The sequence below is a fragment of the Empidonax traillii genome, unplaced genomic scaffold (genome assembly GCF_003031625.1).
Source record: "Empidonax traillii isolate 1590-97213 ecotype Southwest subspecies unplaced genomic scaffold, ASM303162v1 scaffold750:size552251, whole genome shotgun sequence".
Taxonomy (NCBI): Eukaryota; Metazoa; Chordata; class Aves; order Passeriformes; family Tyrannidae; genus Empidonax; species Empidonax traillii.
The window spans coordinates 196,249-212,712 of record NW_020955943.1 but is presented as its reverse complement, the minus strand read 5'-3'; the positions used below and the strand labels follow the sequence as shown (position 1 = coordinate 212,712).

At 36.5% G+C, this 16,464-nt stretch overlaps 1 protein-coding gene across 4 annotated transcripts in view; it reads right to left on the bottom strand.

Moving 5' to 3' along the window:
* Positions 1 to 16,464, bottom strand: part of LOC114066264 (E3 ubiquitin-protein ligase HERC2) — a 105,774-nt gene that overhangs the window by 15,700 nt on the left and 73,610 nt on the right. For all 4 annotated transcript variants that reach the window (XM_027900811.1, XM_027900813.1, XM_027900812.1 and 1 more), the window contains 19 exons: positions 16,282 to 16,453; positions 14,198 to 14,342; positions 13,276 to 13,501; positions 12,385 to 12,556; positions 11,635 to 11,821; positions 10,749 to 10,889; positions 10,395 to 10,586; positions 8,965 to 9,118; positions 8,271 to 8,378; positions 7,136 to 7,267; positions 6,484 to 6,642; positions 6,274 to 6,392; positions 5,777 to 5,902; positions 4,662 to 4,817; positions 4,403 to 4,518; positions 4,078 to 4,276; positions 2,687 to 2,901; positions 2,017 to 2,194; positions 487 to 648 (listed from right to left, as the gene is read on the bottom strand). In XM_027900811.1, the coding sequence (XP_027756612.1) occupies positions 487 to 648; positions 2,017 to 2,194; positions 2,687 to 2,901; positions 4,078 to 4,276; positions 4,403 to 4,518; positions 4,662 to 4,817; positions 5,777 to 5,902; positions 6,274 to 6,392; positions 6,484 to 6,642; positions 7,136 to 7,267; positions 8,271 to 8,378; positions 8,965 to 9,118; positions 10,395 to 10,586; positions 10,749 to 10,889; positions 11,635 to 11,821; positions 12,385 to 12,556; positions 13,276 to 13,501; positions 14,198 to 14,342; positions 16,282 to 16,453 (3,059 nt within the window). The remainder of the gene's footprint in view (positions 1 to 486; positions 649 to 2,016; positions 2,195 to 2,686; positions 2,902 to 4,077; positions 4,277 to 4,402; positions 4,519 to 4,661; positions 4,818 to 5,776; positions 5,903 to 6,273; positions 6,393 to 6,483; positions 6,643 to 7,135; positions 7,268 to 8,270; positions 8,379 to 8,964; positions 9,119 to 10,394; positions 10,587 to 10,748; positions 10,890 to 11,634; positions 11,822 to 12,384; positions 12,557 to 13,275; positions 13,502 to 14,197; positions 14,343 to 16,281; positions 16,454 to 16,464) is intronic.

The window sequence follows — 16,464 nt, the reverse complement described above, 5'->3', positions numbered from 1 at the left end:
AAGTACTGGAATTCAAAATTGATTTGTAATGTGAAGAAATTCCAAGTCAATCGTGCATTCACAGGAAGGGTTTATTATAAAGTTTAATGCAAGTTTAATATAAGTAAGATTACTTCTCAAATAATTGATATCCCTTTCTGGAATGAACTTATGACATCAGGAGTATTATGGAAATTGAGTAACACAAACAAAAATGAAGATTTCTTGGCAAGATGTAATGTTTTGACAGGAACCAAAATTAAAATGAGAAATGTTGCTCAAACCAGCAACGTTCTCCGAAGAAAAACCTTCATGTGCAACTTCATCAGTCAGCACAAAACTTAAAGACTTGTTATTGTAGCCTATAAAGTTCATTTGTAACATTCAGGCAGCAGAATCCTGATGTGCCAGGATGGGTCCAAGTTTGCACATATTGGCAAATCTGTCTTCAGTCTTCTCCACCAATATTCTGGTTTCTAAAGCAATGAAATAATTACACTGAAATACCTTCATTGGTACTTTACAGCCATCACTGCCTCCTCTCCCAAGTTTTCCATAGTCTCCATCACCCCAGGACCAGACTGTATCATCATCAGTCAGGCACAACGTCTGTGCATCTCCACTGCCACAGGCTATATCGATCACACGGTAACCCTGGAGAGCTTCCACCTGTAACAAAATCACCCATTTTTGTTCACAATAAAAGACTCAGGCATTTAGTTTCAGGAAAGATGACAAGCCCAATTTGCAGAAGTGCTTCAGTGGAACTACAAGTCTGAAAGAGCACGGGCATAGTAAGCAAGTAAAGGCAACTCAAAGGGCTTTGCTCTTTTCAAACCAGCAAAATGAAAACTAACTATGCATTTTAAATACAGGATTTATTTATTTTAATTGGTGAACTAGTTAAAGTTTTTTGACCTAAAATGTCAGGAAAAACAACAATACAAAATACCTAATGTTATCAAAAACTGTATTCTGTTCAAATAATTTCAGGCTCTCTGGGCAAATATAGTAAGGGGAAAAAAAACCCCAACTTATTTTCAAATAGTCTTTTACTATTTTTCAATTTTCGAGCACTTGCATCATAACCTGATTACTGTAATCAATGTCTTTTGAAATGGTGCCATCTAGTGACGAAGTATGAGATTTGGAATCACAAAATAAAATTAGCTCGGTGACCCACATACACATCACATCCTTCCCATCCTCACAACTACTTGATAATAGATTATAGGTGGCACAACCCATCACCCAAAGCAGCATGGAACTTCACATACTTCAACTCATCTACAGGTTATCTATTTTCGTACTACCATAGAACATGGAGGGAGGAAAAGGAAAGGTGGGCAAACCTTGCTTTTTTGGGGCCAGGGGAACAAGAACATCTGAACAGAGGTGATAAGGTCCCAAAGAGGACTAAGAACTCATGATACCTCATCTCACAAATTGAAACATTGGAAAAAGTTAATGCTTGTATGAACAGAAATATATACACAGAGCTATGAATAAAAATAACAAACTAACATTCAGTTTGAGTCAAAAAACGCAATCTTAGCCTTTGCTATATTTTCACCAAGAGAGTGCAGGTAGCAAAATGAACTCTCATTTCAAAGGCAGGGCAATTTTCTTAATACCACTATTTTTGGCTAAAAGCTCTTAGTTCACATGAGTACAAGTCCAAATTTATCAGTATACTCATTCTTCTTACATTCCACAGTGTCCAAGGTCTTAGATTTACTACTTAATCTTCATCAAAAACTGCTCCACTTTCTTTAGCAAATAGCAATTAAATACTTCACAATTACTTTGTTAAATTCTTATTAACTTAGTGTATACTTCAGTAACATGTCAGTATTCAATCAGCTCCTCTTTTATCTTATCCTTCCAGGTGTGGCAATTTGTTCATTTCCTATAAACACATGTCACTGTTTTGCCTTTTCATTCTTTACATGCAGAAATGCAAAAAGTTACAGATCAGCAGGTATTTATGACTGAGGAACAGGACTAAGACTGTGTAATACTCCAAAGGTTTCTTACCAATTTAGGTTTTAGTTGGTCCTCACTATCTCCATGCCCAAGGCGTCCATATCTTCCCTTTCCCCACGTAAAAAGGTCTCCTGCAGCTGTGATACAAGCACTGTGTGCTCCCCCAGCAGCAATATCAACCACTTCTATACCTCTCAGAGACTCAATTACACGAGGACGATCACAAGGGCTGAAATGAAAACATTTGTCTCCACTAAACTTTTGAAACAGACCATTTCTACCATAAAACATACTAGTATTAAACATATAATGTTGCCCCCGTGGACTTGAGCATTCCTTTTACTTTTTGGATCAGAATCATATCTCTAACATAACAAAATTTCTCACTTTACGTAGGCAACAGTGGATGTGGAAATCAGGACAATGGCAGTTTTGCCCCCAAAAGGTTCCACATACCTACAAGACAGATCTCAAAGGAAAGCCACTGAACTTTAGCATCCACAGGTATGTCAGATGATGATATCTAAATACAAAAATCAGAGTAACTGCTTATCTGAAAAATACTTTGTGGTTCTCCGATTTTAAAATATGTTTCCACATCACTACCTAACGCTGATTTCTGCATGTAGGCAGTACTCATACAGCACTTTTAATACACAGCAACTATAATAAGTATCCATTAACATTTTCTTTTAAAGTAACATATCAGAGTGCTACTTACCTTCGGTTTCCATGACCCAGTTTACCATCTTCTGCTTCACCCCAAGAATAAACTTCTCCCTCAAAAGACAATGCCAGGCAATGCTTTCCTCCTGAGTTCACTGCAACTTTCTTTATGAACACATGTTGAATGGATTCCAGTAAAGTTGGAGTCGAAACTGATTCTGTTCCTCCAATTCCAAGCCTACCACCTGCTCCATATCCAGTGGCATACAGCTTTAGAGTAAAGAATATAATTTAATTTTGTTTGCCTCATGTAGAAGATTCACTTGAGATGTAGAGAAGAATTCTTTAAGTATGTATGCCAGAATACATTTAAAGGAAAAAACAGTTTCTTACAGGTCTCTTATTTTCTGTCTTTTGGAATATAAGAAATATTTTGAAATATTCCACAAAAGCTTTCAGAAAATATGCCTACATTCATGTCAAGAAGTCTCACTGACTTAAAAGACTTCCTTTGAAATCCTAAACCTTGTTTTGTAAAAGTATCAAGAAACCGTAGCTTTGCATGATACCATTACAAAATCATCTATCATCACCTGTAGCTCTCTAACAGCACTAATGTTCTTTCTTCTGTAGAATATATACATCTAAACACAATTGTTACTTTCCCTTCCATCCCATAAATACAGTTTTAAGTAATGCTTTTCACTCTTTTTGTCTCTCTGAAAGTAATTTCTTTCAACAGAATGTCAAGAGATGTATATAATCTGCCCTTTACCCTTTTGTGAATAAGTAACAAGGATCATACTGACCCTAAGGAATCATTACAGTACCTCACTAGATGAATGTAACTGTTACACAAAGCTCTAGCTAAAATTCTCCATCATGTCCTAAGCAGAGAGCTGCCATCTGTACAAAAGTAAAGACTTTTCAAAATCATTAACTTATTATTTTCTCCTATACCTTATACTAAACTTCTGCACTGTGATTCCTTTTTGCTCAGGATTTAAGCATCTGCAAACTGGATCCTGCAATATCTAATTTACATTTAGCCAACTGTGAATTGTCTGAGATTATACCTCCCCCCTCTCAGAGAGATATAATCATCACTACATTTTACTGTCTGTCCTGTTTCTCTGTCCTAACTCTGTGAGCATGTTGCTTGTGCCCAGCTTCGTTTTCCAAAATCTGATCCCATTTTTGAACTGACAACTAAAATATGTATCTTTTTTCACACATTTAATACTGTAGTACACTGCATTCCTAGAATGCACAAGTGGAGTTGGTACAGTTCAGATTCTTTAAAATAATAAAATGAAGCTACTACTACCAATAATAATAATAAACCTGTGCTATGCACTTTATTTTTCATGTAGTCAAACCCATTCTGACTGGGGATGAAATATTTCAAGGGAGTCAAACAACCAACCACATTTGTTGCATTCTTACTTTCCCATCAGCGGTCACCGCAAACAGAGTCTGTTCACCACCAATTAACTGCACTGGTCTAAGGGTAGCAAGAGCTTCACAGGGAGTTGGGACTTTGACTTTTGCCCCTTCAATTCCACCAAGTTGTCCTCTGTGATTATGACCCCAACCATAAATTGTTCCACTGCCTCCAGCTGAAAGGGTCCAATCATCAGGTCGCCTGCAGAAAATGCAAAACAAATAAAATCTTAAAAGAGCTTTTAAAACATCACAGAAAATGTAGTTTATCATTGTACAATAAAAAAAGCATCACAAGACTAAACCAGTGACAGTTGAAAGAAATAACCTATTCATCCACTGGACAAGCTGCTCATCCTGTTCTCTCTTGAAGACATCATGGCACTCATGAAGAACATCCATATTTTCATTATCTGCCATTAATTCTCGGATTTTCTTTGCCACCTGTAAAATATTTTGTATTAACTTTGTTCAAATTATCACTTACTCCTATCACAGCTGGCATAAAATACTTCAATCTCAGTGTATCTTTTTACATGAAACACTTTCATATGTTCCATTAACCGTTTACAGTATTCCCACAGTACCTCATCAAGGAAAAGGCGAGGTAATGGTGTCCTTTTATCGAGAGCCACAGCAACCCTGGATGCCATACAGTATCTCCTGAACCAGGCCCATTTGTGTGTCTCTGCACAGCAAGGGAGAGTGTCCAACTCCAGATCACAAGCCAGAGCCACAAGCACCTGCAGACAATCAAAAAACATTTTAGGGATGGATCAAAAATGTGCAATAAAAATTAATATGCATTTGATACAGTTGAACAGTGCATAGACCAGTAGGGCCTGAACATGGTCTCAAAGACATGTACAGTACAAGGGACACTAAGAGTCATCTTCATTACCCTCACTGATGGGGCAACATCAAGTGTATCCACACTATGTCACATGGCACCTAACTTCCTCTTCCAATCCAGAAGTTTTCATAACCTCCCAGTGAAAAACACTCCCAGATTAATTAACTTTCCTATATCAAATACCATGTGTCGAACTTTTTACCTTCCATTTCTAAACTAAGTCCCCTTCCCACAATTAAATGAATTTTCAATTGATTTTCGATTTGATTCCATTTCAAATCAATGTTACTGATGAATATTGTGAACAATGGATTACTTCTTCCTTGTATAAACTCTTGAGAATTTCTTTTTGTTCAGATAGGTAAACTGTCTTTTATTTCACTTTTCTACATGGGAGGCTTCTTCAGCCTTTTGTTCTTCTTGCTATTCTCTACACTTCCTACTAGTTTATTTCTACTTTGAAGTACAGGGTTCAAAACAGAACAGCCTTCCACTTAACACATACCTATTTGTTCCAATTAGATGTAAATAAATAAAGCCTTCAGAGTATTTAACTAACTAACTAAATGGAAATACACAACACTTCTATCAGGACAACTCAGAAATCACTTACTGAAAAGTGTAGCCTACTGTACTTCCAAGATATTTTTTTTGACCTACGTACCTACCTCTGCCTAGCTAGGTACTCCTTATCCTTTTTTTTTTTTTTTAACTTGATTCTCCTTTAAGAAGTAGTATTCTGGTTCTGTCAGAAAACATCCCTGATATAGGACTAGGTGCACTTACCACGTCTTATAAAAAAATCCCAGAACTGTTCTAATGAATTCTTTACTGATTGTATTTCATTACCTTAAAGAAAGGACTATGTAGCAATTGTTTGCCCCCTCTCACAATGGGGTCTTCATAGTCAAACTGTCGTTGCAAAGCTTCTGGAAGACCTTTAACCAAAGCAGCTAAAGCGCTCCCTGTGAAACTCTAGAACACCACAGAAGCAGAGAGTTAGTCTTACTGTATTCACTACAGAAAGAACATGATTTAGAAATAAAACCACAAATAACTTCCCAAACTATAGGGAGCTGTGTGAAGTATTATTTCCATCCACTTTTTAATACAAAAGTATTTTTACCACTTTTTGGCAATTCCAAAAACACATCTATACAGTCTTGGAATTAGCCAATTTTTTTCTAAAATAAAGTACTTTTACAGGCTTGCAGACTTGTGAAAGATGACTACTCATTTGCCCATTTCCTATTTTGCCATTAATAGCAAAAATCAGGGCTAACATTTAATGCCTCATATCCATCTTAATGTGACAAATGTGAAGAGGAGCATCACTGCCTTCTCACCAAAGCTCGTGTTTCTCCCTCGTTATCCCCTAGGATCCGGTTGATGTTAATGGACTGGCCAAACTCGGTTGTGAGCAGTTTCCGTAGTCTCTGCAAGGCCCACATTCTGTGGCCAGCAGCTAAAGAAAAATATGTACACAAAGAATGTAATTACTTAAAACAATAATTTTAACTTCAAACAAACAGACTTAATTTTAAGACTATACCTACCTAAGGCACTCAGTTGAGCACAAGCTGCAAGAGAAGCTGCCAAGCGAGGAACTATACTCCTGTTGGAAGCAAAATTTAAGCGGAAATCCAACAAACACGTAACCAGATCCATTGAGGGACATGAAAGAATGCAACGATCTGAGAGAAGGTCTTTAGGGCCTGCAAGAAACAAAAAGCAACAACAACAAAAAAAAAAAAAAAGCTGGGGCAAGTTTGTCCTCAGACTGAAATAAGAACAGAACATAGGCAGGATTTAGCTGACCAAATATATCACTCTAGAGTGCTAATCTGCATGTGAGTTGATCCATTCCACCTCCCTTTGAAGGGATAGAAGAAAGAGACACTTTCACCTAATTTCAAAGTAAATGCATTTCAGATGAATTGTGCCCCAAAAGTATCCTCTCTTCACCAATGAAGAGGCAAACTAGAGTGATTACAAACTATTTTTTAACTCTTCCCTATGAACAAGCACACCTTCTAAGGACTTAGTTGAAAATGCTTCCTAAGTATGCAAGTATATTTCTCTTAGTATAAATGTAAACGAACTATTGAATTTTGGCATGTAAATACCATGAAATAAATGCAACTGTAAAAAGCAGACAAGAAAATCTACTCTCTTACCTGTCTGTAAATGTCATCTATGATACCTTACCTGCAGCTGGCATGATCGGGTAAACAGTAAATCGCCATCCCCATCCATTCACAGACCCATCGCTGATAAACTTCCACTTTAACTCATCCCCTGGAATTCTCAATTCACTAGACCAATCTGACCACTCACGACCTGTTACGGTAGGTAATACGAACATATTCATCTATACTGTCTGAGTCACTATGCCAGCCATTCATCCATAGCAACCTGCCTCCCTGGTTACATATTATAAACATTACATAAATGCATTTAAGAAAAAAAGCTATGTAAAGCACATAAACATAAATATAAGGATGTTATATGAACAAACTTAAGTGTTTAACAGTTCAATTAGCACTGGTAGCAGATAGCCTCGGTAGTTTTATTAGCACATTCAAAAGGCATTATGAAAGCTTACTAAAATCCACTGTCCTATTTTTAATTTATCTTTCATATTACAAAAATATTTAACAAAATACACATTAAGCTTTACAGCTTCCAACCAGGAATCCAACCAAAAATATCTTATAATGAAACATGTGCATCTGAAACAGTCTGGGGAAAAATGGGTCAACAGTAAAAGCCCACGTCATGACTGTCCAGAGATATTAAGCACAGGCAGTAACTACTGAGACCCTTGCACATGATGTAGTGTATGGGCAGATTCAACCTAAAATTTGATGAGATTAAAAATGTTCTTCTAAAATCTATCACAAATTATTAGTGCTTAAAAATTTAATCAGAGATATCAAGATTAAAGATGTGAAGAATTCCCATAGTGTCACATGTACAGGCCAGAGTAGAAAACAGAGAGCACCAACCTATTATTTTGGACATTTGACTATTATACACAAATTCACACATTAGCAGGAGTGCTAAACACTGATTTTTACACCCCTAACTGCTCTTACGAAGGACAGCACAACATGCTTTTCTGAGAGATTCTCTGTAATTGAAGATGCAAGATCACTCTGTGTGTCTAGATCATGTATCATTTCCAGTTTAAGAGAGAGTATCAGTTTACAAAGTTTTTCCTCTTTTTTTTTTTTATTTGCGTATCCCTCCCAAGAAGTCTGTCACAGGGAGTGGTACATTTCATTCAGCATTTAACAGCAAACCACACAAGATGTTTTTGAAAAGCACAAGATCTCATAACCTGATCGGACAGAAACAATTCTGTTGACACCATCCATTATGGTGAGAGGGTCGTGGCGCCGCTCTGTAGAACACTGGCGATCAAATTCTACCCTCAGTCCCTCGGCACCTAAACAGCACCAAAGAGTTTACAAATTTTTACAGAGCAATCAATACCGCAAAAAAATGCAGTATTTTAGAAATCCACATGAAATCAGAGTTGTTTGGAAGTCATAGCACTCATTAATAAAAATAACTTCCTTTGGTTTAATGACATTATTTGTCTGTAACTTCTTCTCTTTGCAAGGCTTAGATCACAGCAAGCTCATGTGAGTAGGGACTAGCAGAAAAAAGACCATATTAGAACGTTCAAAACTAAAGTTGCAAAAGACAAAATATGCCTATTTAAAGGTAAGGCAAACAAACAGCTCTTTATTGTCTCTAACTCTTCATAAGTACTAGGTAACTTACTGAAGGAAGCACTAAATGAAAAAAACAGTGTTAAAATAAAAAAAAGTATTTCCCTTTCTCAAGACCAGAAAATAAGTGTTCAATTACTGACCCTGAAAAAGACTCAGTCTCCATAAATGAATAGAAAACAGTATAACATGATAACATTTAAAAGCTCAATAAACATTTTTGCAAGCTAAGGAACAACTTAATGCATATGCAAGCTTGAAAATAACTTAGCAATGTAACTCTTAAGAACTCCCTACCTGGTATTTTAACGGTGCCACTAGAAGAGGTATCATCAGTATATGGATGGCTGCTTTCTACCACAACAGGTTGTGAAGAGAGGCGACCACTTTGTGAATCAGTTGCTACATCTTCTAGTTCAGTAACACAGAGCTCCAACAGCATATCGGCAACCTAAGAAAAGAAAAAGATATACTTTAAAAACAGTATGTTTGTTTAGTCCAAGAAATCTAAGCCAACTACCATTCTTCCCAAATTTAAAATAATTTTTTTTTCTGAATTCTGATTCATAGACCATGATATTAATTCAAAAATACTCTTTTTGGTAGTGTTAAAGCTAGAAAAACTCCTAGAACTAAAAGCCAAACCATGTAAGTTTTCAGTAAGTAAACGACAACACATGTAACTGGTTTTCCTTACAGAAAAAGCAAACTATTAAATCTAAGCTGTAAAGCATAGAGCAAGAGATTAATGAAAGGTATAAATATTTAACCAGTATGTAATATTGCAAATCACTGCTTAGGGACAAAATTCCAATAGTGCTAATTTTAAAAGAGCAGTTTCAAATAAAAACTCTGACTGCAAAATACAAAAACCCCATGCAAACAAGTTCTGCTACTCACTATTAATGCTAGAAGCAAAAACACCAGAACTAATGTATAACTGCACATATAGCGTGTATCTAATTGGACTGGGAAAACTACATCTCAAACCCAACATAAATATACTTAGCTAATCACTGAAAATTAAGGGGGTGGGGAGTAAGAGTTTTAGAAATCTTAAAATAAATTAATTGTTACTTAGGAGGAAAAACTACTATTTGAAGGGTAAAGCTACAAAAACTATTAAAGAACTTTCAGTTCATTACTGTACACAGATATTCTATAAATAATTTAACATTTGTAACATTCTTTTTGTCAGCTACGCCAAAAAAACCCTACACCCATGGATACTTTGCAAATAGTTAGAAAGTTCAATGCATCAAATGGTAATCTTAACAATTCAGAAGAATTATTAAATCTTTAACAATTTATTACAGAACTTTTAGTTAGCAATAATGACTGCATCAATCTGAGAAATAAACTCAGATGCAAAACAAAACCACCACAGAAGTTTTTAAAGTAACAGCAAATAGGACTTAGTTAATTCAGCTTCATTCCAATAACCACAGCCAATACATAAATACGCTAATAAGCTTCTATTTTAATGCCTAACTGTAGCATGACAAATTGAGGAATTAGTCTATTACTGACATCTGTAGAATATGCATATATTCATGTAGCATTTCCATTAAAATTATTAAAGCTTAAATGCATTTAAGTTCAACTCAAATTTTCATGTTTATTAAGTTTCTCAGTGTGCTGAGCTGCACTTCCAATACAAGAAAATATTCTAGTAAACTACTAAAAGAAAGGACATAGTTAAAATACAACAGAAACAAAAGCCTGACCTGTGGGTAAGCTGTGCCCATGCCAGACAGCACAGCTGAAAGAACATCTCTTCCCTTTTCACCTGCTCGGTTGGACACAGCAAGCTTTAGCAGGTCAACCATGACTCGCGTGTCATCTGGTACCAGCAGACTCGTAAACTCATCCAAGTACTGTGGTTCTGGGCCAGATACCTTACTTTGACTCTCTACATCCTACAAAACAAAGAATAAACATCCCTCTGTCTTTAGACAGATTAAAAAATATGCAGTCATTTACAGAGTAATTTTTAAAGCACACACACACAAAAAAATAAAAAACCCTGCTTGATAAAAGCATGGTAAGGACTTAAGTTTTAAGGAAGGCATTGACATTACTTCTTTTGTTTTTGTCATGGTTTCTGCAATGATACTGGCAGCCCCAGGATCATCTGTGACTGGAATGAAAGGACGAGAAGAGGCAGCAGCAGCTGAGGGAGTTACAGCAGACGGTGTCACAGCATCTTCTGAAGGAACAACCTAGCCAAAACAAATAGTAACTAATAAAAGCTTCAACAATACACTGTAAAACCTTTAAGAGTTTAATTATTTATTAGAAGGGTTAGTGTTCAAAGACAGGAGCAATCTAAAAACAGCCATAAGTTCAGATTCCCTGCTTGTATTTTTAGGTTCTATTTTATGTTCCTAAGACAGAAAAACAGCCAACACGCCCCCTCAATGGCAGCTGCTACAAAAACACAATAAAACATCAGCACCTGCATAAAAGTCTACAAAGTACAAGATAACCCCTAATAATACATGTCAAATTCATAATTTGTTAGAGCAAAAGGTCTCTTCAGTAGCAAGCCTTTTCTTTTTTCTGTTTCTATTAGCAGTTTAGAATCAGAGTAGAATTTCATTTAGGGCCTCATGTCTACATTAACTGATCTAAGTTCATAATTCCACTTCATTCAATAATGGTCAAATATCCTCTTATTCTTGACTTTGTTTTTTAATATCACTCCTGTAAAAAGGATTCATTATGCCTAAAATATTACTACAAATCGTCATAATTGCATACAAGTGACAAAACGCTTTCTGCAAGTTCAAAATTGATTTCACACTAAAATTTTAGTTTTTCCAAATCTGACATACACAGAGAAACCAGACCTGAAATCAGAGCACTAAAGATTTTTTTATTCTCTGCTATTATCAAACTAATTGAGATCATATTTTCCAGCTTTACTGTTAAAAACTGATGGAAAAAAATAATTTGACACTTTACCTCCCCTCTCCTGTCCTGCCATGGGTTTGGGCTTAGCCTCTCTTCTATATCTCCTACAAGCATGCATTCATCTCCATTTGCAGGGCTTCCTGCAGAAGCGGCATCTGATGGGGGGGCTGGTGATGAAGAGGGACATTCTACTGGTGCAATCATACTTGCAGGCATCAATGCTCCAACAACCGCATCCCTGAAATCATTTAGGACAGATTAACATAAACCTAACTATATTCCCTTGCTGAACTTGAAAAATTACATTATCTTGTCTTAATAAAATAAGGTAAGGTTTCCAAGTTCTATTTAGAGAGTAGTTTATCACTCTTTTCCTTTGGGTCTGATGATTAAACACCATGTTTTAGGGCCACTATTTTAACCTGTGTTTCTCTTCATAAATTTTAGCACAAATACTCCATTCTCTCCTAACAATGAGGGCACTGTAAAGTTTTATTGTTCTTTCCACCCTGCTCCCAACTCCTTCCTCCATATCATCTCTCATGACTGACTTACACCGCTTCTACATTGTTTATTTGAGCATTCTTAAATAAACATTTTTTTCCCCAGGCAATTTAAACTTTTGTAAACATAACAGCATAGAGGTAACATCAACATAAAAAAAAAAATTAAAGGAAGCTTAAGCCCATCCTGAGGAGTACAAACTTGTTAAGCAACTTATACCTGACTCAAGAGACCCTAATACATGGTAAGCTATGTCATCTTTTGCTCTGCAACAGACAAGAATGTTTCCATGCCTACCTGGCATACATGATCTGTAATGCCATCAGTATATGAGATAACGCCTGCTGTTTCGCAACATTCCCATCAAGCGACAGGAGAATCTTAGCAAGGGAAGGGCGATTCGGCTTGGAACTGTTTGCCCCACTGATTTTGTTACTGGCAGCAGAAGAATCTGCATCTGAAGGAACACCTGGAGGAGTGGGGGGAAGAGAAGATGAGCATTTTTTAATGGTTAAATCAGAAAGATGTCTAACTCTACAATAGATTCTTAAAATGCAGTGCCTACAGTTACAATATTAAAGTCAATATTGAGGCTTTGCAGCAAGAGCTTTTGTAAAATAAATGCTTGACCTTGTTACTTACTTACAAAGATTAGGTAATACAAATAGAATAATTTTGGTAATCAGCATCTGAAACAAGTTTTACTTATACAAATGTTCCCAAATAACAAGAATATATATTAGGTACACATTGCCTTGGTCATGAAAAAGCTAATTAGTAAAATGTTTGGTGCTTTCATATGCAACACAAAACACTGCTATTTTTTAAGTCTCTTACATTAAAAACAAAAGGTAACACATAAAAATATTGATATTACAGTAGCATTCATCTATCATTACCACCATAAAGACAAAGTCTTTGGGGTGTTTAAAAAACCACGCTGGATTCTTCTGAACAACAATAAAAGTTCAAACCAATATGACTTCTGAACAAGCCCTTTACAAGTTCAACTCTCAGGAAGAGGTTTAGTTGTTTGGGTTTTTTTAAAGGTGTATTTTGTTGTTTTGTGATTTTTTTTTAAGATTTTTTTTCTTTTTTGCATTCTTCTATCACCTATTTAACCACACACAAAAAAACCACTCCAATGGCATTAAAAGAAAAAAGCAATGTAAGGCAACAAATACCAACCAAGATACGAAGCACCTAAAGGGTCCCTTGCTGTCTGGAAAAGTACTGGCTCATGAACAGATGGTGTAGCTACATCCACCGTTGTCCATGCTACACTGTGGGAAGACCCACAAGCAACTCGAGTGATTTTCTGGCCTTCCAAGCCCTGGACGAGAGTGGGTTTTCTGTTGACTGTAGTAGTTCCATTGCCTTGTTGCCCATGGTCATTGTCACCCCAAGCGTAAACCTGCCAGTAAACATTTCCAAATATGACTTAGCTTCACTGTGTATGTCATTTAAGTGTTTCCTTAAAAATTCCTACAAAGGAATGTTAGTAATTTGTACTGTTACTCTAGGACACTGCTAGAACCTACTGTCATGACTTTTTCCCATCCCATTCATTAATGCAGGCATTATCATACATTAAAATAAAATAAAAAAAAAAAATCAAAGCAGCACTTTATCAGATGATTCATAAACTATTGCCAATTCATAAATAATCAGTTGATTCATGAATTACTTAATGCTCACAGTAAAGAGTAAGTTAGAAGAATTTATTGCTTAGTAATTACACTGGAGATCTGAATCAATACTATGATAATGCTGAATCACATTAGAGAAATCTGTCCAGAATACCATGACTGCTTCTGCATTTCCAGAGTAAGAAGCAGGAAAGTGATAAGGAGATAATACAAGGAAAGTATTACAAAAGCTACTACGACAAAAAAAAATGTAAACTCCAATACTAATACGAAAGCTAGTATATTTTAAATTACAGTCATGCTTTTATTTATGCAGGATTTTAAAAATCAAATAAATATAATTCGAAATATTTATTTCATTTAATCAGCACCAATACCACTACACTTTTCTTCATCAACAGTTTACTTTATTCCTTCCTGGATCAAGGAATGAGGGGAAAGGAGGGTGAGGCACAGCGTACCTGTCCAGTGTCAGTAACTGCCAGACAGTGGAGTGCGCCTACGGCCACATGCACGATCTTTTTACCCCTCAGTCCTTCCACAACCTGTGGCTTTCGTACATGTACGTCTGTGCCATGGCCTAGCCTGAAGTAGTCGCCCTTACCCCTGCAAGAGACAATAAATGTAACATTCAGGATATGTACACTGTTTACGCATTCCTCTGTCAATGCAGTTTTCCGAATGAAAATACTTCAATTATCACCGCATTAAATACAAACAGGAACGAGCAAATTCTTCAAAACTGAATTACAAAGGCCTAAGAAGGATGATAACTGCAGCTCTATGACTCCGTAACTTCTCACCTCAATACAGCACAGGCACAAGTATGACTTTTTTGTATGCAAAATAACTGGGATTATATTTAATTTCCTCTGTTGCAGAAACACTGCAATTATAAACACTTAAAAAGTTCATGTGTTTTGATACGACTTGGACAGCTTTATACTACTGAGGATAAACCTAACAACAACAGACCCTTTGACAAGTCACATAAAAAAATACACAGGAATTAAAAGGCTTTCAGAATTGAGTTTTTTCACACTGTTGGAAGCCTCAATATAGGTTCTCAAGTCTCCATAATTTAAATTCTACTAAAATTGTTATACACAAAGTACACTAAAAAATACCATACACAAAACTAACGTAAACACCTTATGATGGATCTACCAAGAATGTTAGTAAATAAGAAAAATCCCTGAGATTTCTTCCACTGCATTTTTAGTAACCGTTCACTCAGTTCTGTTGCACACCACCACCACCAATTTTTCTCAAGAAAGGTTATATTATTCGGAGATAAATATGATATGCAGCACTGTTATCTACCTAAAGTTATAACCCAGAAGTTGTGATTTTTTTATCTCAAACCATTACAAAATCAAGAGGAATAAAAGTTTAGAAGCAACTCAGACATCCTAAAGTGTAGACATGCCCAGCTGAAACACACTCCCAAAAATCTCCTCCTAGACGTTTAATGCCATGAAATAGCTGTAGATTTTTGACTAGACGTGTTAAGACAAACTGGGGCAAAGAAGGAATGAACAAGAATTTTGCAGAGTTCTTAAAGACAGCCAAATTCCCTTTCCTCTTACCCCTTCTGTTACTACAAAAAAAAAAAAAAATTAAGAGGAGGAAGGGGAAGAAAGAAATAGTTTCCAATGGTCACTCTGGGAAACATCTCTGCTACAAACTTTTCTCCTCTTTAACAGTAACTTATACAAATAAAAGTTTTGTGGGTTTCTCTTCATATCATTCAGTAACGACTGACAAATAACACAACAAAAATGACTGGTTTAAGTCTACTTAGCTTTGATAAACATCAAATGGGCCATAGTCTTAGTAACAAAGATGGGGTAAGATCTAGATCTGGTTAGAGGTCTGAAGTTGATCTGCCGTGCTGTAAACTCTGAGATTTTACAGAAAGGTTTATAACTTCAAAAAGCCAGAATTGTTTTTAAAACAAAACAGAAGCAAGCAGGCAAATAGAAGAAAAATAAAATTGTTTCTGACTAACTCTGTGATCATCTCCTACCAATTCTTGCTTCAAGGCACCATTAGTGACAACTCAGTGGTCTTCTAAGCAGCAACAAGCTCTGCAGAGACACTGTGTTTCCAAGGAAGCTCTTCCCATCTGCCCTGAACGTCACCTTACTTCCTTACTCTCCTGCATGCTTACTCTCAGTCTCTGCTTTAGCTGGAGACTACATACTCCATGCTATGGTTCTCAGGTTCTCTTTTTCCACATTCCACTCCAAAGTCTTGAATTAACATTCCTTTACATGTTCCACTGTGACCAAGAGAGGGAATGATCTCCCCCTGCCTCCACTAATTCTGCAAGACCCAGGCATTCTAACAGAACACAACACACAACTAAACGCACCACAAGACAGTGTTGGAGTAATTGAACAGATACAGCTCGTCTGGAAGAGTTGCCAAAAGTCAGAGTGCACAGATAAGGCACAAATGGAGTTAAGACAGCTGAACAGCAGTAAATACAGCACATACTTAGCAAGTGCTTTGTTAGCACTTCCAGGCAAATGTAACATACCATGTCCACACCACTCCTGACTTGGTCAGTGCCAATGAGAACTGCGCACCGCACTCAATCTGACAAACGCCTTGACCGTTCAGTCTTTCAATGTTCTGAGGAATGTTGCATCCTTCGCTTCCTCCTCGGCCCAGTTTTCCAAAATCACCATCACCCCAGGAAAACACCAAACCTAACAAACAC